Source organism: Sinocyclocheilus grahami, unplaced genomic scaffold, assembly GCF_001515645.1.
Source record: "Sinocyclocheilus grahami isolate Dianchi unplaced genomic scaffold, SAMN03320097.WGS_v1.1 scaffold709.1, whole genome shotgun sequence".
NCBI classification, from domain to species: Eukaryota; Metazoa; Chordata; class Actinopteri; order Cypriniformes; family Cyprinidae; genus Sinocyclocheilus; species Sinocyclocheilus grahami.
Genome location: NW_015505888.1, coordinates 66,543 through 87,148, shown reverse-complemented (window position 1 = coordinate 87,148; position 20,606 = coordinate 66,543). Strand labels below are relative to the sequence as shown.

The 20,606-nt window shown below is 38.0% G+C and overlaps 1 protein-coding gene across 1 annotated transcript in view; it reads right to left on the bottom strand.

Annotated features, from left to right (window-relative positions):
* Positions 1-1,647: 1,647 nt before the first annotated feature.
* The window catches only part of LOC107560069 (uncharacterized), a 23,261-nt gene continuing 4,302 nt past the window's right edge, over positions 1,648-20,606 (bottom strand). The window contains exons 2-10 of the mRNA XM_016244123.1: positions 15,913-16,130; positions 15,443-15,530; positions 14,857-14,874; positions 13,722-14,496; positions 13,437-13,596; positions 4,705-4,796; positions 3,742-3,888; positions 1,877-2,081; positions 1,648-1,796 (exon numbers count right to left, since the gene is read on the bottom strand). Coding sequence (XP_016099609.1) covers positions 1,648-1,796; positions 1,877-2,081; positions 3,742-3,888; positions 4,705-4,796; positions 13,437-13,596; positions 13,722-14,496; positions 14,857-14,874; positions 15,443-15,530; positions 15,913-16,130 — 1,852 coding nt within the window. The remainder of the gene's footprint in view (positions 1,797-1,876; positions 2,082-3,741; positions 3,889-4,704; positions 4,797-13,436; positions 13,597-13,721; positions 14,497-14,856; positions 14,875-15,442; positions 15,531-15,912; positions 16,131-20,606) is intronic.

Below are 20,606 nucleotides of genomic sequence, written 5' to 3'. Positions count from 1 at the left end.
CTTGCATTCTCTTAATTTGCTTAGTTGCACAAGGAACGTGTTACTGTTCACAGAAGCACTAATCAAAAATTCTTGTGCATAAAAGCTCGTGCATAACTTCATGAGAATAAAATTCTTAACACTTTAAAATCTGTCTTTCTGCATTACAAATGACATTTCTTTTCACATGTTAGAAACATCTTTCATTTGGGCAAGCTTTACTCTAAACTTTTCTTTAACCAACTTTCTCTTACAGTGAAAGAAGGTTTTCAGCATATGTGGGCTTGCATTCTCTTAATTTGCTTAGTTGCACAAGGAACGTGTTACTGTTCACAGAAGCACTAATCAAAAATTCTTGTGCATAAAAGCTCGTGCATAACTTCATGAGAATAAAATTCTTAACACTTTAAAATCTGTCTTTCTGCATTACAAATGACATTTCTTTTCACATGTTAGAAACATCTTTTATCTGGGGAAGCTTTAGTGTTAACATTGCATGAACCCAATTTCTCTTACAGAGAAGAAAGGTTTTCAGCATATGTGGGCTTGCATTCTCTTTATTTGCTTAGAATCTCTAACATAACTTCATGAGTATAAAACTCATAACACTTGAAAATATGTCTTTCTGCACTGCAAATAGCATTTCCTTTCATATGTGAGAAACCTATTTCATACAGGAAAGCTTTAGTCTTGCAATTGCATAAACCAACTTTCTCATACAGAGAAAGAAGGTTTCCAGCATCTGTGGGCTTGCATTCTCTTCATTTGCTTTGTTCCACTTAAATTAGTGATACTGTTCACAGAAACTTTAAACTAAGCTTCTTGTGCTCAGAAGCTCTAACATAACTTTGTGAGTATAAAACACCTAACACATTAAAATCTGTCTTTCTGCATTGCAAATAACATTTCATTTCACATGTTAGAAACATCTTTCATCTGGGCAAGCTTTAGTCTTATTGCATAAACCAACTTTCTCATACAGAGAAAGAAGGTTTCCAGCATATGTGGGCTTGCATTTTCTTCTTTTGCTTAGTTGCACCAAGATAGTGTTACTGTTCACGGAGGCACTAAACTAAGATTCTTGTGCATAGAACCTCTAACATATCTTCATAAGCATGGCTTCAAACACATTAAAATCTGTCATTCTGCATGGCAAACATTATTTCATTTCACATGTTAGAAACATCTTTCATGTGGGCACGTTTTACTGTAAACTTTGCATAAACCAACTTTCTCTTACAGAGAAAGAAGGTTCCCTTTCGATACTTCACTCGTACTGCGTCTACTTAAGATGCATATGGGAAAAAGCCTTTTTTCTCCTGAACTGAATCCTTTTTTCATTCACGCAGTGAAACTGCACGGCCATTGGTTCGTGCAGAGCTTAAAAAACGAACAAATGGCGATGAAGCCTGCCAGAATGGGCAGGGCATCTGGTTATATAAGCGCGCGCTCGCCACAGGATTCTCAGATTTCTTTCTCTCAATTTATTGTATGGGGGACATTTTAAGTGGTTAGTGGACAATCCTTCCACTAACCTATTATAGTGATCCCATTCATTAAATGACAAGTGGACACACGTCCCACTTGCAATTTTACCTACTTGTAAATCATCGAGAAAGCATCCACCCCTAGACTATATGAATGGGCCAGAATCCCATTGCAATATTCCTAGAGTGGGACGGGTGGTGGAAGGCAGTACTGCATTTGGGGGTCTCGGATTTTGGGGGGCTCCCGTCGGGCCCCCGGTGGGGTCAGGTCTCCCGAAGCCCACGCGAGGTCATCAGCAAATCCTAACACTGGTGCTGTGGTGAGTTTCTCTAGGAGTGTTGTAAAGCATGTTGACAACTTTGTGTCCATCTTCCTCCAAAAGGCATTTTGGGACTCAGGTAGGACATACTCTTGTTCTTGCCTTTACAGTTCTTACAGAGAGGTGGGTATCCGACAGTCAAGTCATTTAGTGGCTTTGCGATCTTGGCGTAATCTCGGATGAAACGGCGATAATAGCCAGAAAACCCCAAGAAGGAACGTAATTCCTTGAGGGTTTTGGGACTTGGCCAGGTTTTGTTTGTCTGTATTTTCTGAGGTTCAGTTTCCACGCCATTCTGTGAGACAATATGTCCCAAATACCTAACAGAGGTCTGGAGAAATTTACATTTCTCTACTGAAAGCTTCAGTCCATACTCTTTCAAGCGATTTAGGACATGCAAAAGGCGGGTTTCATGTTCTTCTAACGTCTCAGAAAATACGATCAAATCCTTCAAGAATACCAGGACATCAGTGAGGTTAATGTCGCCTATACACTTCTCCATAAGTCGTTGAAATGTGCTAGGAGCATTCGTTATCCCCTGGGGCATACAATTAAACTCCCAAAACCACAGGAGACAAACAAAAGCAGTTTTGGGCTCATCCTTTTCCTCCACTTCAATCTGGTTATAGCCAGATTTAAGATCAAGCACTGAAAACCACTTAGATCCACGGAGTGCCGAAAAAGGCTTCCTCGAGATTTGGAAGTGCGTAAGCATCCTTTATGGTCTGCGTGTTCAATTTACAATAATCGATACACAGCCTCACATCGCCATTTTTTTTTGACAACCACAATGGGTGACGAAAAGGATGATTCTGATTCTTGGATGATTTCAGCCTCAAGCAACTTTTCCAGATGTTGACGAACCGCTTCAAAGTCATCAGGATGTATGGGTCTGACCCCGTGCTTGAAAGGAGTATTATCATGTAGCTTGATGCTGTGCTTAACCTTGTCAGTTCGTCCAACATCAAAATCATGTACAGCAAAAACTTCTGACATGTCCCGTAACTTCTGGGTAATCCTCTCCTTCCATTCTTTAGGTAATGGAGAGTCGCCAAAGTCAAAACAGAGTTCCTTTGTAGACTTCTCTTCTACTTTTGAGGACATGTCTCCCTTCTGATCGCTCTTATTTGAAATTACTCTCTGTATGGCATGGACATCCACAATTACACTCTTTCCAGGAATGGTGATATCATGCTCTGTTTCATTTTTAACCACTACAGGGACTTTACAGGATGGATGCTTAGGTAATTTAAAAAGACAGCTAGCGATTAAAAGTCCTCCAGGAACAAAAGAATGAGAGGTGGGTTCCATCACTACCCACCTATCTGTCAATTGTCCCTTTACACTTACAACTCCCTCCAAGACAAGATTCTGCCCTGCAGGAACAACAGCGGCATTAGCGCTGGGGAGTCTAACAACTCTTCAAGAAAATTTTTCTAAGAAAATCTTCAGGAAACTTGACCCTCATTTCTACATACCCCAAATAGGGCACTACTTGTCCATTCGCAGCCTCCACTTCTAAAAGATTCTCCAAAGGGATTATACTTAGTTCAGGCAGGTTTTGCTCATGATAGGATTGAGAGATTGTCGTCACTTGCGACCCGGTGTCCAAGAGGCAGGAACATAGTTTCCCTTCTATGTATACTTGAGCAGTACACTTTGCCCCCATCAGCCCCTTTGGGAGGCTGGCCAACGGACTTCTACTATGGGAAAACTCAGAACTACTCCTTCCTGTGGATGCTTTGAGACTAGTTTTGCATACGGTAGCCCTTGTACATCTCGCTACAGGGGCTAATTCCAGTTTAAAGACTCTGAGACCACTGGGCACTGCTGGCGGTCCCACAGACTTTGTCGTTCTCTCAGCTGCTTCCATTTTTCGTTCACTAAAGGTGGGTTGGGATCGCTCTCGCAACCAGATGTGATATGTCCATCTTCGCCACAGCGGTAACAGTAACCTGGCTCAGGTCTATCTTGGGACTTTGCACAACAGCTGAAGCAGTGGGCTTAGAGCAAGCCTGTTTGGTCTCACAGTCTTCTTCTTGCTTTAGAGGCTTCTGGGATCCTAGCTTTGTGAAATGACTCTGAAGTTCTGCAATCTGTTTCTTCAATTCAAGCACATCATCACTTTGCAGTGGCACATGTTTCTCTGTCTTTTTAGCTTTCTGAGCTGACTTTGAAGTTTTGTGACTTGCTGTCTCAGGTCTGCAATTTCACTCCCCTCCAATGCTGCACCCTGCTCCCAGTCAAAAGAGCTTGTGGATACCACATTGGAGCTGGCTTTTTGACGATGCACATTCAGATGCTTACGGCTCTCTTTGGCAGAATGTCGATTCTCTTTATTGCGCAACTGCAATAGCAGTTTTGGAGAATGAAGGTGGACTGTCTCGTTTACCCTCAAGCTGAAGGTTTGCTATTAACGCGTCATTCCAACAGCCTCGGCAGAGCTGTTTCAAGAGCTGTTTATCAGCTTCAGCATTGGAAACTGCACCTCTTTTCATTGCTTTTAAGAGAGCTGTTTGTAAACGCTGCAGATACAAGGAGGGCTTTTCTCCTGCATTTTGCAATGTGTTCAATAATCTTGCAAAAAGATCGTCCCCATCCTTGACTGCATCGAATGCAGAATCCAGAATGTCAAGGTATGCATTAGGTGGGGCTGTTGCACCCAAATGTCTCACAATTTCTAATGCTGGAGGTAACAAACTGTCTAATATTTTCCTGGAACGGTGCAAATCAGAAAGAGAAGGATCCTGGAGAATCAGTTCAATACTCCCTCTCCAAGCATCATAATCAACTTCAGTGCTCGGACGTGGAATTTTCCCAGAGAACACTCTAAGTCTGGAAAGTGCATGCATGTGTGGAATTCCCTCATTCTTTATTAGGTGCTCAACTACCACACGTTGGATTTCGGATGGGTTTACATCAGCCACATTGAAAGCTGACGTTCTCTTTTCAAAGACCACTGAACGTTCAAAGTCTCTGGGCTTTGACAAGCTTCTGCGCTTTTCCCTCCCTTGAATGAGGTAAGAGGATCATGTGTGGGAGTGCCATTCCCCAAGGAAATCTTTGGTTCATTCTCATCTGTTGCAATTTCAGCACTTGATGTAGTGGCTTAAGATAACTGTTCTCTCAGAAGTTCCTCAGAAGTCTTTCCACTAATCGTAGCTAATTTCTGCAGCTCAGCAAAGTAACAGGCTTGGTTGCTGCTGGCAAGTAAGCACTTGACAAAAGTGATATGACATAAGAGACATTGTGAGGGCTTCTGAAAGTGTATGGCAGCATAGGCTCAAGAATCACAAGGGCAGAACAGCTTTCATACTCTACAATAAAGTCTCTATGAAAAGGCCATCTACTCTCAGATGTTTACTAACACGTCCATGTTTATTTAGAAAGTCAACTAACGCTTCATCAAGCTCAGTGTCAGTTAACCCACAAACTATCACTGAGTTCGCAACTTTAACATTTTCTGTTTCAACAATATCCATGTTTCTGTGAATTAACGCAAGCTCAGGTCTGTATAATCTGATTTTTTTTTCCTTTTCAGGAACTTCAGAAACCCATTCAGAAGATATTTACTACCACTGTTCCCCTGGCTGGCTCGCCAAGTTTTGTGTAACAAGTGCCCTCAACATAAGCTGGAGCAATGGACCAGTTTCTAGGTTAGTGGAGAACAGAAATAATACTGGCAGTAAATGAATCACAAAGTCATGTGAGGAAGATTGGGCTGTGTATCACCAGCAAAGTCACGATACGATACGTATCACGATACAGAGGCCACGATACAATGCGTATCACGATACAGGACTGCACTGAATTTCACCTCAGCAGAATTTTGTAAAACAGCCGTTTATTAAACACTGCATACAATAGTGCCATTTCTAATTATTGGCAAAGCAGGCAGTTGATCTCTGCATTATGAATGGCCTCCATAACTGTACCACAGAACAATATAGGTAATGGCATATGTTTCATGTTTACATTGGGCACTCCACACCAGGTACAATATTCAGATATTTTCATATATATTTTTGCATCTTGTTTTTAAGCCCATAAATAATAATGTACTCGTTCTAATAAATTCATATTGTAATGTATTGTATTCGAATATATTTCCGCAAGTTCGCTTAGGTGCGCGCGGCAAATATGACGTCATCGCGGTGTTGGCGGAAGGTCGCTTTGAGTGCGTGCAACGTCGTTTCGCGTGGCGGTGTGCACAACATTTTTTGTAACTTTCCGTGCAGCTCCGCTTCCGAAGATGCACGAGTTCAAAGCAACTCTAGCCGAACATGTACGTCTGTGCCAGCATTTGTGTGAAACAGAAGCAGTTTGATGTTAAGTTCAGTCACACACACAGATCACGTTGCGGCCGCACTCAGACATTCAGGAACAAACTTTTTAACGCTGCCCTGCAGTTTTATCAACTAAATAGCTTAATCACTCAAGAGCTACATTATCTTTCTCAACAAGGAGCTGGTAGCATCATTGTTTCTAAAGGGATTAAAGCCACTGTTAATAGAGAAACGCGGCAAACGGTGGTAATTCATACATACACAGCCTCTCTTTCTCTCTCTGTGTGTCGTAAATGAACAGTTGGAGAATTACACTTTTCTGAGACTAGAATATTGAAGTGGAGATCGCTAAACGGCAAGCTAACCGGTGTTTTCAGAAAGCAAGCGCATTTATCCACAGTGGAGAGAGAACGTGCGTGCACATGGTTGCCAGGTTGACAAAGATAAGTAGCACATTTAGCAGATATTTCCGTATTGCGCAAGTGTAAAGCTCTGTTTCGGGGATTACGTCTCTTTATATCAGGCAACCCAGTTGTGTTCCTCTGCAGCCAGTTTAAACCTTGTTGTAGCCTATATATGCTCTATTCATATATAGGCTACAACATATACTCTATACTCTTTTTTAGAAACCTCGCACTTTTCTACTCAATTTTAAACTGTAAAATTAAGCGTGGTCCACTGCTGCACACGTGCCACAATATCGATACAGGGCCAGCTGTATCGATACTCGTATCATCAAAACTCTGTGACGATACATCGTTGTATCGATATTTTGAACACAGCACTAGAGGAAGATACTCAAATAATATATATTATAATTGAACAGTCACCTGAATGGCATGAAACTAAATTTGAAACAACAACAACAATAATAAAAATAAAATTATACACAAAATATGAATTCTCTGTTGTCTTTGGCTTTCTTCTTATTTTTTAAGATTTGTTTTCTCTCCATGTTTTTCTTAAACAATTTAATATAATTTATCTACGCTATCTCTGTGTACGCAGATTTTAGTAAGACTTTGACTTTTTGAGTTTAGGGTTCTTATTCTATTTTGCTTTTAGCGTTATTCATTTCTATACCGTTTAGACAAACCAAATTAACCCTTAAACAAGATACAATGTTATATACCCAAAATTCAACCAAATTGGAACTTCTTGACAACTAAAATGTTCAAATAAAAATAAATCCAAAATTTACATCCGACTCACATTCAATAACATTCAATAAACAATACTCATTAGAACTCTTTGTCTGAATTGTCTTTGAATATCTTCCAGAAAGTCCTGTAAGAAATCCAGTGGGTGAGTGCAAAATCAGTTAAATCCTACCAGTTCAAAGAAGTACCCGAACAAAAGAGAATGTCCTCCCAATTGAAGAAAGTTGAAGAATTTAAAGAATCCTTGTAATGCAGCAAAAGTGTCTTTTTCCCAGTTTCAGAAATCAGCATTCAATTTTTTTCTTGGTGGCCTGCCATCTTAAATCCATGAGAGAGGTTCTCAACTCAACCAATAAACATGACTTTTAACAAAACAGTGTCATTAACATTCAAAATTATCTCTATATCATTTTCTCTTTAAACTGAGTGTTTAAACATCCATATCCACTTTCATATTGAACGTGTTATTTTACAGGCATATTGAGAATATGGAAATTAATATTCATTAATTGCTAAGCAGAATATATCACTCAACATTCCAAAATAAATCATATTAACAATCAGAAAATATTCAAACAATCTTTACAACATGCATAATGATATGCATAGTAACAAAATACATCTTTCAAAAAAAAAAAAACATAAACTTACCAAATCCCGAGTTTCACAGCTTGATAAACACCCACTTCATCAGCTTAAATCAGCAATCATCATTCTAAAACGATTTATAATCATCAACCATAAAGTATTATAAAGTTGCTTATAACCACATTAAATGAATTATTACAATATAAACCTTTTTAACCCCTTTTGTATCGCTCTCATCTCGTGTTCAGCGCGTCTCTTACACTTCCGGTTACAAAAAGGACGGAAGACCGAATACTTGTTTCATGTGGCGCATTCGGGGAATTTTTCCCCCCTGAATTACAGCTGGGTGTGAGTTGTGCTCAAAAAACATGTCACCTTATCCTCTCTGAGAAGCGTTCCACACGTGCAGCTGAGGTAAACCACACTTTCAGTTAACGAATAAAAATCCTGTGCAGTGATGAAGCGTTTTGTGTGTTGACACAAATTTTTGCAATGTCCTAACAGCCGGGATTACCACACACCATGTGCGCTAATGTCAGATTCGCGAACTAACGACTCCTTTGAACCATTCATTTTATTTAATGGTTAAAACAAGTGATCTGTCCAACACTGAACTCACGAATCCGTGTATCATTCGTTTTTTGATTTAATATTGAAAGTAGAAAAATTAGAAAACAGCTCCTTTTTCGTTTTTTCATTTTTTTCCAAAAAGCGAGAAATAAGAATTCAGCTTAAATTTTCGTCTTTCTTTCATGGGTAGAGAAATGAATAAATAGCTTGAATATTTGATTTCTACATGTGGGCGGGAATTAAACGCCCCTTTCTGCTGATTGGTCAGCTGAAGATCAAACCGTGCCGTCATCAGTTCTTCTGCAGCATAATAATAGTCCTCCACTGCTGCAGTTGTATGGATTCTTAACGCATTTATTGCAACTACATTTAATCTTTTTTTCATCAAACAAACAGTCAAATGAATAGCTCGACACAACTCGTCATTTTCTAGACAGGGTTTTCTTCTGTGTAGCTATAAATTCTATTCTTTGCATCAGCTGAGCCTCTTTCTGGCGCATGCCACAAACATGAACCACAGGGAATACTCGTCTTTTAAAAGGCTTCATTTAGATTATTTTACATTAAATGCATCATATAAGTCACTTTGGAATAAATCACAGTAGGCCTATGTATCATGATAAAAAAAGTGACTTTACAGTCTGGAAATACTTTAGGCTATAGCAATATTAAGGCTATATTATTTCTTGGACCCCCGATCACTTTAAGAACTGCTGGTCTACACAGAAGAAAGCCCTGTCTAGACTCTGCCCCTGTACGAGTTGTGTCGAGCTATTCATTAGTCTGTTTGATGAGAAAAATATGAAATTGATAAAATGGGTTATTAATCCGTACAACTGCAGCAGCTGAGGACTATTATTCTGCTGCGTGATACTGCAGAAGAACTGATGATGGCACGGTTTGATCTTCGGCTGACCAATCAGCAGAAAGGGGCGTTTAATTCCCGCCCACATGTAGAAATCAAATATTCAAGCTGTTTATTCATTTTTCCACCCATGAACGAAAAATGAATATTTAAGCTGAATTCTCATTTTTCGTTTTATGAAAAAAAAAACAAAAAAAATGAAAAAGGAGCCATTTTCTAATTTTTCTACTTTCAATATTAAATAAAAAAACGAATGATCGAATGATACACGGATTCTCACGAGACATCACTGTCTGAATCGGTTTATAACAAATCATTTACTCAGAAAATGAGATCGTAAGTGTGTTTACCCCATTTAGCAAGAGTGGTTAGTAAGATTTAGCCTTAATAAATCACAGTATTTTCATGTTATTTATATGACAATGTGTAGTAAATTACCTATAAAATCATTTAGTTTAGACTAGTGAAACCAGACCAAAGCACAAAGCAAGTTGCTGTTATCTAGCTGCTAATTTTATTCAATTGTATATGGTAGAAAATTATACTATTAGTTAAATACATTTTTAAGGCTACTTTTTAAATGGTACTCTTTAATAATTATTTTCCAAAATAATTATCAGGTCTAGCAAAAAAAGCATCTTATCTTACAAAGCTAGAAGGCCAGTGGAAAAATCACAGCTTTTTTTTGCAAAGAGGCCAAGAAAGGATGACAGTGAGAGAAGCCTAATTCTCAGTCACAGTCTGGAAGAAAATTTGGCCAAATAAATAAATAAATAAATAAAATGAGCAACCAAGTGTAATAAATGACCAATTCTTTTTTTTCTAACTACTTTGGTAATGGTAATGTTTACATAAGTAGTTGTAAGCAAGTTGTTTTATTATCTGTCCTGACAGTGATTGTTTTTTATTTAATGAATAAATAGGATAAGCAAAAATCACAAACGGTTTCTTTGTATTTATTTTAAACTTATTGTTAGTATTGGGATCACGTGGGTAGGGAACATTTTACTGTGTGTATGGATGACTGTCAGCCACCACCAAAAACCATTTTAACCCAGGAAAAAACAAATGATTTGCACCTGCATACCCTGCATACACAGATGCTATCCAACTGGCTGGGACCACACTACAGGACTAGCAGAAACATTCTGACCTCAACACTAAAAGACCGTCACCATCGACTGGAGCAGATACTTTGACAGTCAGAGAGGAGCACACACCTAATGACTGAGTCAGTCTACACACTTAACGACTGGCGCATCACGACTGGACAAATTCTACCGAACCAAAAAAAAAAAAAAAAAAAAAACAAAAAAACAGCGCCCCCCCATATTTTAAACTTATTGTTAGTATTGGGATCACGTGGGTAGGGAACATTTTACTGTGTGTATGGATGACTGTCAGCCACCACCAAAAACCATTTTAACCCAGGAAAAAACAAATGATTTGCACCTGCATACCCTGCATACACAGATGCTATCCAACTGGCTGGGACCACACTACAGGACTAGCAGAAACATTCTGACCTCAACACTAAAAGACCGTCACCATCGACTGGAGCAGATACTTTGACAGTCAGAGAGGAGCACACACCTAATGACTGAGTCAGTCTACACACTTAACGACTGGCGCGTCACTACTGGACAAATTCTGCCGAACCACACAAAAAAAAAAAATTCACAAAAACAGCGCGCTCCCACAGCTGCTCCCGCCCCACCAAATACAACACTGCGGACAACACAGTGCTTTTAGCTATTGAAATGTTAAGGTTTGTTTTACTTTTCTTAGTTTGTGCTTAATATAACAAAAAAAACATAGCTTTCCTGCTATTTTGGTGTTCCTAATAAATGTCACAGCAATGTGTCTTGAATATGTTTTGCATTAAGTTCGATGCTTCTCTTTTTGGAATTATTGCTTGAAAAAGACACATTTCATTATATATTTTCAAATGACTAGGCCTATGTTTAATTCCCTTAATTATAACATTTCTAGCGTTATTTTTAAATGTTTAGTCAAACAATAAATAAAATTACGATTAAGATTTTTTTTGTTACATTTGTCGAGTTACAGGTTAGAATGAAATAAAATGTTACTTAATGAATTCAAGGCACTGCAATTTCCTTATCCATTTTACATAAAACTATATATATATATATATATATATATATATGTATATAATAATTTTATTTAATCATATTCGTGATTTATGATTTTTTATGAAAATTTTGTTTTATAGAATAGCTAGGTTATTCGTTATGTTCGTATATTGCTTATGACGAAAATTCATTAGCCTAGCCTATTTGTTATGAAGTTGATTTAAAATTCTTCATATCAAATTTTAAGAAGTTAAAAGTTAAGAAAGAATGAAATTAGCCTGTAGGCTATAGATCTATAGGCTAATTTTCTTAACTTTTATCAGACTGCAGACCGGAAAAAAATATTTTTTAAATTTTCTTTAAAATGAGAGAAATCACTGACATAATTTAGGCTACTTTCTTCAACTGCAGAAAAAAACGAAATGTTTAGTTTACAGTAAGTTATAAGAGAATAAATGTTTTAAAACTTTGGCCAAAATTTTGTTATTGCCAAACAAGCCTTCTTTTTACAGTGAATTTATACCCCCAAAGTGGCAACATATCCTGGGGGATACAAACAATTAAATCAAAAATAAAAGTCATGTTTTTGAAAAAAATAAAAATAAAATCATAACATTTTATTATTTGTGTCCTAAGAAGATGGAAAATGAAAATTCTAAGTTTTTGGTATTGCCATTTTAAGGGTTAATTTTGAAAAAGGGCACCGGCTCGAGCCCCCAAAGCCCCCCACCCCCAACCTTTCTGCACATGCCCGTTACAGGATTAAAGGGTTAGTTCACCCAAAAATTAAATTTCAGTCATTAATCACTCACCTCTCATGTTGTTTTAAACTCATAAGTCCGTCATTCATCTTTGGAACACAAATTAAGATATTTTGACGAGAATACTTTTGTGCAAAAAAAAAAAACACTTTATTCAACAATGTGCTCTTGTGAACGAGAATACCACCACGCTGCCAAGGAATACTGAAATACATTGTTGAATAAAGCTGTTAATTTTGTTCTTTTGGTGCACAAAAGTATTATTGTCGCTTCATAAAATTAAGATTGAACCACTGGAGTCACATGGACTATTTTAACTATGTCTTTTCTACCTATCTGGGACTTGAAAGTGTCAGTTGCATTGCTGTCTATGGAGGGGGGAATCGTCTCAGATTTCATAAAAAATATCTTAATTTGTGTTCCGAAGATGAACGAAGGTCTTACGGGTTTGGAACAACAAGAGGGTGAGTGATTAATGACTGAAATTTCATTTTTGGGTGAATTAACCCTTTTTAAGTAGGCATGACCATCTGTGATGCCGGGAGGAAACATTTCAATGGGAATTCAATAAGTAATCATTCTGTAACAGCGGACATACTGTCTGCAGTAGGGCTGTGCAATTATTGAAATATCGCAAATGTACATATCACAATATGCATATCGCTACAGCTTGCCATATTTGGGGCCATTAACAAAAGACAAAGAGAAAATCACTCACTGTTCTTGACTGAGTAACTTTTGTAGCTTTAATAAGAATTAGTGCATATTTAATTCATAGAGTGAAGACTAAGCAGTGTTTTATTTTTATTTTTTATTATTCAGTTCCTAAACTGATGTTAAAATGATTACACTGATGTTAAAATGACATTTTTATGTAATCCTAGAGTAAAACACTACTGTTTAGTTTCAGTTGTTGTAGGGGTGTTTTCTTACAAAAAGTGAAACATGTAAGCAAATTCTATCAGAATCAGAATCAGCTTTATTTGCCAAGTGTGAATTTGTGGTTTTACAGGAGCTCTTGGTACATACATATTAGTGGTGCAACGGATCACAAAACTCACGGTTCAGATCATAATACAGATTTTGATTCACGGATCAGATCATTTTTCGGATCAGCAAAAAAAGTTTGTTTTTCATTTATTACTAAAAGCTTACGTTAAGTACTTCTATACGCCAGCAGAAACTACTAGCTTAACTAGAGTAATAATATTAACTAACAAAAGTATTGCTCATTGTTAGCTAATGCATTAACTAATGGAATCGTATTGTAAAGTGTTTCCATCAAATTTAAGATCACAGTATTAACAACTTAAGTCATACTTACCATACACAATGTTGAAAAGACGCAAATCTTTAAACTTTTTTTTCCCATGACGACCAAAGAAATTGTACTCCAATGCCAGCTCATTTGATAAGATGTATTTCATCATTCTTCTTGTTGTATCATCTACACTTGTGCCACCTACATCTGCCACCATGGTAACCTAAGGATGAGAGCCAAAAGGAGAAACCAATGGTTTACATAAACTTCGTTTTTTTAACTTAAGAGTTCCAGGAGGAGAAATAAATAATTAAAGATAATAGTAATGATAAAATAAAGTAAACTTACAACAGCAGACATGACACTACGATCCCCCAACTTCTGATCAAGAGCCTCAAGGTCAGACTGGGTTTTCAGAGGTAAAGCCACTCCTTCAGGAACCTCTACCACTGATCCGTCTTGCTTTTTCAGCAGGGCATTCAACATCTTACCATGAACACGTTGTGTCTCCTTCACTTCTTCTAAGATTGTCAAAAGCTTAGTGAACATGGCTTCACAAGTAGGGCTGGTAATTGTGGCTGTGGGGCTGGTAGCTCTACGGGCTATGGAGCTGCTAACTCCTCGGGGTGTTGCGCTGGTAACTCCTTGGTCTCTGGGGCTGGTAACTGTGGCTGTGGGGCTGGTAGCTCTACGGGCTATGGAGCTGCTAACTCCTCGGGGTGTTGCGCTGGTAACTCCTTGGTCTCTGGGGCTGGTAACTGTGGCTGTGGGGCTGGTAGCTCTACGGGCTGTGGAGCTGCTAACTCCTCGGGCTGTGGGGCTGGTAACTGTGGCTGTTGGGGTGGTAACTCCTTGGTCTCTAGGGCTGGTAACTGTGGCTATGGGGCTGGTAATGCCTCGGTTTGTGGTGCTGGCACCTTGTTGGGCAGCATGACTGGTGTTACGTAGGGGAGTATAGCTGGCAACATGTTGGTCAGTGGGGTTCTGAAAGTAGTTGCTCACTTTCTTTGCTGGCCAAAGGAGTTGGTTTGGTGGAGTGGGTGGAAGCTCCTCTGAAGAGTCTGAATGCTCACTTGATTCCAACTGAGTGCTCAGTTGACTCTGGAGAAGTTTTGCACTTGGCCTACAGAAATTAACACAAACATATAAGGCCCACCTTACCTTCTGTTTTTATATTGGGCATGGGCGATAAAACAGTATCGATATTTATTGACGATCTGCCTTCATCGATAACAATAGAAAAAATGTTTGATATAACTCAATACAGTTTCACTTACATGCACTAAATTTTAAACAGACACGAAGTTTGGTTGTATTTACAACCCTTAATCGTGCACCATCCCTGCATCACAAACAATCTATCAAATGCCTTGAAGAAGGCGAGTACTACGAGTGAAAAGCCAAAAAGTTGTGTTGCTGTGTTGGGTCACACAATCAGCATGTGAAATCAGAACACACAAACACATGAAACGGCGTACAGTACCTGCCGGCAACAAGGAGACTGTGAATAAAAAAAGGACATGTCAGCTCGTCAGTGTGGCAGTTTCTTGGTTTAAAATAAATTAAAATTAAAAATTAAAATAGAGCAAATCAGATTTTGAAAGAAATTTGGCACTTAAAATAACCATTTATTGATTACATTGTTTCACCACCAGGTGACTGGTGACTGTTTAAAAATTTTTTTTTTGAAATTGAATCTTCATTCAACAGATTCTTTCAAATACACTGATTCATCCAGTAATGAAACAAAAGTATTTATGAGCGAATCATTGAACCATACATTCAAACTGATTTTTTTTTTAACAATTAATTTACATTAATTGCAAATGTGAAATTACATTGCATCAATAATATTTTGTCAGAGCCTGTAGTAATAGTTCAGAATCGTGATCACAGCAAACAAATAGGTGTTTTTCAATTTATTCAGAACTGTGCAGCTCTAAGTTATCGATACCGAATGACACGAAACATTATATTGTGATAAATTGTTTAGCTGTATCACCCACCCCTATTTCTTATTATTTCTAGCAGGCATGGAATTTGGCCTGCATTGCTCCACAAACACCAACCTTATTTTTCTTGAGATATTTTCTGTATCTGTCAAGTCTGATGAATATTCAGCTTGGTGGAGTTTAGCCCTGGCTTTGGAATAAGTGGCTGTAAAACACAATGATACACAGAAAGGCTAGTTTTGAAATTTGCTAAAGAATTTTAACCACAAAATATATATTGGTTGCAGAATATATGCATATGCCTAGAAATCAGATGGCATATCTTATCTGCATAGTATTATTGTGATTGCAGGTTTTCTTTTCTACCTAGCAAGAGCACATCTGATTTGATTCAGCTGTGTCAGGTCAGGTGTGATCCTACTTGGCAAGACTGAAAACCTATAGTTATACCAGCCCTTTATGTAATTTCTTCTCAAGATGTAAATAAATTAACACAAAAATAAAGAGTTCAAGGGTCAAATAACTAATTTAAGTGAGTAAAGTATAACAGTATTTATTCTATTTATTAAAGGAGGAAAATCAGTTACCTGCATTTCCCATTTCACGCACATTGCACACTATCCAGTTGCTGGCTGGTGATGTGTGCTCTTTCACCACCTTGGTTATGTTGGCCAGTGAGCCTGGTGGCCACCAGCATAACTTTCTGTCTGTGCCCTTAAACCATTCTACTGGAATTATATCCATCTTCTTACAGCCATCCGTATCGACTTCGTCCAAAAATTCCACAACACTAAACGAGGAGACCCTGCAAAGTTCAATGAGTTATGTGGTGTGTAGCTGAGGCAAAGCCACAAACATTCTCTCAAGAGGCAATAAAATCATTGGTTTAGTGAAGACTTTTACTGGAGCACTGGAAAGCTGACCAGACAATATGGAAAGCAAACGGACTCCCAGAGATGTGGAATCAATAGGGTAGCTGAAAAAAGATGTCCCTGTCTCAAAAAGTTCATACACCACACGTGTTCCTGCAGTTGAATGCACAATGTTCCGCACAATCCCAACTCTTCCCTCAAGTTCAAAACAATTGGTGCCAGCTGAGTTTGAGATTATTGTGTCTTTGTCTTTGTACATCTTGTATTGATCGTACATGAAAAATTCTGCCAGCACTGGTCCAGATTCATGACGCTGTGTCAGTTTAGCATCTTCTGGCATTTCTTCAGGTATGTGAGCAAACAACTGTCTTTCATGAATACGCCTGACAATTTGTTGCACAGGATTCTGTGGCCTTCTCACCATTTTTGTCATCTGTCCCAAAAAATTCTCGAATGGAAAACATGAAACTGAGTCCAGAGGGCCGTACTATTTAGCAGATGATGTAAAGAAAAGACTGTGTGTATTGTTTGCCAGAAATTTTGTCCCATATATCTTCGCAAAGTTGGTAACAAAACATCTTAATAATTTTTGCCCATACCCATAGTATTGTCTACACATAGGAGACAGAAGTATTCTCATAGCAGATGACAAAATAAGAAAGTTTTTGTACTGTTGACGGGGCAGTCTTTGAAAAAGCACAACAGGTCCTGTATATAATAAAAACTGTCTGAATTCTGTAGCCTTCCATTGGCTGTACTCAGTCAGAGAACGTGGCTTTCTGGAGAAGTTCCGAGGTAAGCATTGCCTACACAGTTTCAAGTGATCAGAGATAGCGGATAGAGCAGAAGACGAAACCCGACAATGCAATGGTCCCTTAAACCACAGAGCAATTAATTTACGGACAATGCCTAAGCAAACTAAATGCATATAGTCCAAAGGAAAACTGGAAACCATGCCAATGCCTAGGCCATGGAGAGGTGATTTAGATCGATGGTGGTCTTCATCAGACATTTGATCAAACTGAATATCTGTCCTTGGGCTGGAATCCATGTCAGGAAACACAACTTTGCCATCAAGATAAATGCCATACTGTGTGCAACGCTCACAAGAACTGTAGCCACCATGACCTTTGATACATTTTAAAAAGGCTCTTGCAGGAGTGTCACAGATAAAAGCATCCGGCAGTGGTACATTGTAATGTTTACCATTAAAAGTTACACCAACTGCTGTGACAACTTTTAAGTCTTCTATAAAATCATGCATGTAGTCATTTACAGATTCAGGTTTACAGGGACCTGCATAGACACCTATTATAAACACATTTGATTTTGGTAATTCAACTATTTTACCTAATATAGGCCACAACTGCATATTAGAGCTCCTAGAAAGAGGTAATCCATCAACATTCACACGAACAGTCAGTGTATCTGTTGTCAGTTCACTCTCGCTTGTAATTTTCAATTCTGAAATGATTGCACTTGTAAGGCCAAAATGGTAGTAGCTACCCTGACCCATTTCTTTCACATCACATTCTTTCAGTGTACTCAGGAGAGTTCTGGGATCCTTTGGTAAATCCAGTCCTAGCTCCAGAAGTATACCTAATAGTTCTGAAAGTGCAGAATGAGACACATTTCGGTTAGCTGCCCATTCAGCCAGTTTCCTTTTAGCATCATTATGGGGGTCCTCTTCAGGATTATCAGAGCAAAAATCTTCATCAGGATCACTAACCATATACAAGTCATCAACTTCAGTATCGACATCAAAATCCAGATTTTCAGCTTCCTCAGCATTGTCCTTCACATCTTCTTTGATATTTTGCACTTCCTGGTTCACAGTCTGATCTGCCTGCTCTATAGCCTCCATTGCAAGACTCAATAAATGCTGCTGCACTCTGACTTTGATTCTCCTCCTCCTCGTCCGGGAATTACCATCCATTTCACTACAATACACAGAGGAGACCAGGGGCAGAAATAGATTGTCCAAAACTATTGAAACACTAAAGTCGAGTCATCATGTGCAATTATATTTTGTTTTGAGATCAAAATATGCATAATGCAAGAGAGTTTAGAATTTCAGCCTTTAATTCCTCATATTTATATGCATAGAAGTTAAACTACATAAAAACACAGCACTTGTATTATACAAGTCAATTTATTGCAAAACTATTGTGACATCTGTCTACAATGTTTTTGATACCTAGGTCAGTCCTCTGGGATTTATTGCTTAATAAACTGTTTCAGTTGTGAAGACATATCCTGTTAAAAAGCTTCAGCCAACATAAAGATCAAATAGCTGTCTGTGGGGGCAAAATTAAGCAATTCTAAAGATGAGAGAAGATGAATAATCAATGAGGCATTGTACAAACATGGGCCATAAACCAATGTAACAATTTAAATTAATGTATTGATTATTTTCTAGAGATAGTACCGATAGTAAATTTCTCCACTGAGAACGATATACGATTATTCAGAGTGATATCTGCCGATACCGTTAACGACACCGGTAGTTTGGTGGTTTTGCCTTTTATACTTTCTTTTAAATCAGTGGTCTCAAACTCAATTCCTGGAGGGCCGCAGCTCTACGCAGTTTAGCTCCAACCAGCTCCAACTCACACTTGCTTGGAAGTTTCTAGTAATCCTAAAGAACTTGATTAGCTGGATCAGGTGTGTTTAATTAGGGTTGGAGCTAAACTGTGCAGAGCCAAAGACAATAGATATACAAAGACGGTTCACTCCTGTACTTATGAATGGGAGAAACTGCAACGCGCAACATGGCGGAATAATCCCGCCTTCTAAATGCAAGAGCCAATCACTGATTGCTATAGTCATCGCGTCACTGCAGCTGCCGTAGAAGCTACGGTTCCCATAGAAACCCGAGACTCGTGCTTAGGACTGCACATGCGCATCAGCTAGTCCCGCCTGAAAAATAAACGTTTTAAACGCTATTTGAGTATAGGAAACAACTTTTATGGGACAGTTCGTGTCAGATTTTGTTGCTGATTTGAAATATGTTATTTAATTGTGACTTCAGCAAGCAGTTTTTCAGATTTCACGATTCCCCCATTCAAATAGATAGGACTTGGTCTTGGACAGTGTTGGGCAAGTTATTCTGAAAATGTAATTAAATTACTGATTACTCCTTTTAAAAGTAATCATGTTACTGTTCTGATTACTTTATTTTAAAAGTAATTAGTTACATTACTAGTTACGTTACTTTTTTCTGTGACTACATCAATGAAATTTATGAAATCGCAGCATAAACGCTCCAGATAAATATTTGTTATTAAAGCATCAACATTCACAAAACTAAAGCAAGCGGCTGCTGCATGCATGGCAGAATGCCAGCAAAGAATGCTGCATTTATAATCTCTAAAAGACATATTAGTTCTACGCAATCTCACAAATCTCTGTAACACAATGAATATATGCATAATGAATCTTTCATGTCTACAATTTGTGTTATTATAATGAGAGGATTCGTGAGCACGCAAATTTCAGCACTGCACTCCTGACTGGCCACTGCGTTCCAGAAATCAACATTGCTCAAGGCTGCAAAACACGTGTTATAGCCTAAATAGAAACCCAGCCTATGCTTATGCCTGCTAATCGTTTATATTAGTTCTTGTTGCTTTTGTGCAATGGATGTATAACAATTTATTTGTTTTAGATATTTTATGTTTAGATATTTCTATTTTAAGGGAGTCCCGTGAATCATTTTATTCTCCCGCATCCCGCACACTCACGAGTGTCTAGTAATGTGGTCTTGGATGCCCGAAATAGGTGTTGCAAATATGGTGGCTGAGTGAACAGACTTTCCTTGAAAGGGACTTTGGTAGAGCTGTGGCCCTCCAGGAATTGAGACCAATGTTTTAAATTAATGATAATTAATTACACAATTTTGAAAGAAATGCAAATAGAATTTGCAAATAGCAAATACATTTTTAGAGTAACTGGTATTAGTTATAGACATAAGCAGGTTACTGAAATTAATATCAAGTCACATTAACTAAAATCTGAAGAATAAATTAATATTTCTAAAGTTTCTGAATCTTATTAATTAATATAATTACTACTAATTGAACATCAAACTGTTTTCTTAACATTTTCTTTACATAAAGCACAAATTCATTGTTTTTTCCTGCCCTCTTTTGATTGACAGGATATGTCGGCCCTAACTGTTGGCTATAAATATTGGCCTATAAATATTGGTGCATCTCTATTATTTTCCTTTTTTATGGAGCAGTTAACCAATAAAGTGCTGCTTGGCCCACTTGACAACTCAGAGATTTGCAACTACATTTCTAATGTGATATGATGCATCATGATTTACATCATCTGCTTTCAATATCCTCAGCAAAACTATATTTGGATATTGCAAAATAATACATTTAAATTACTTACATGGTATA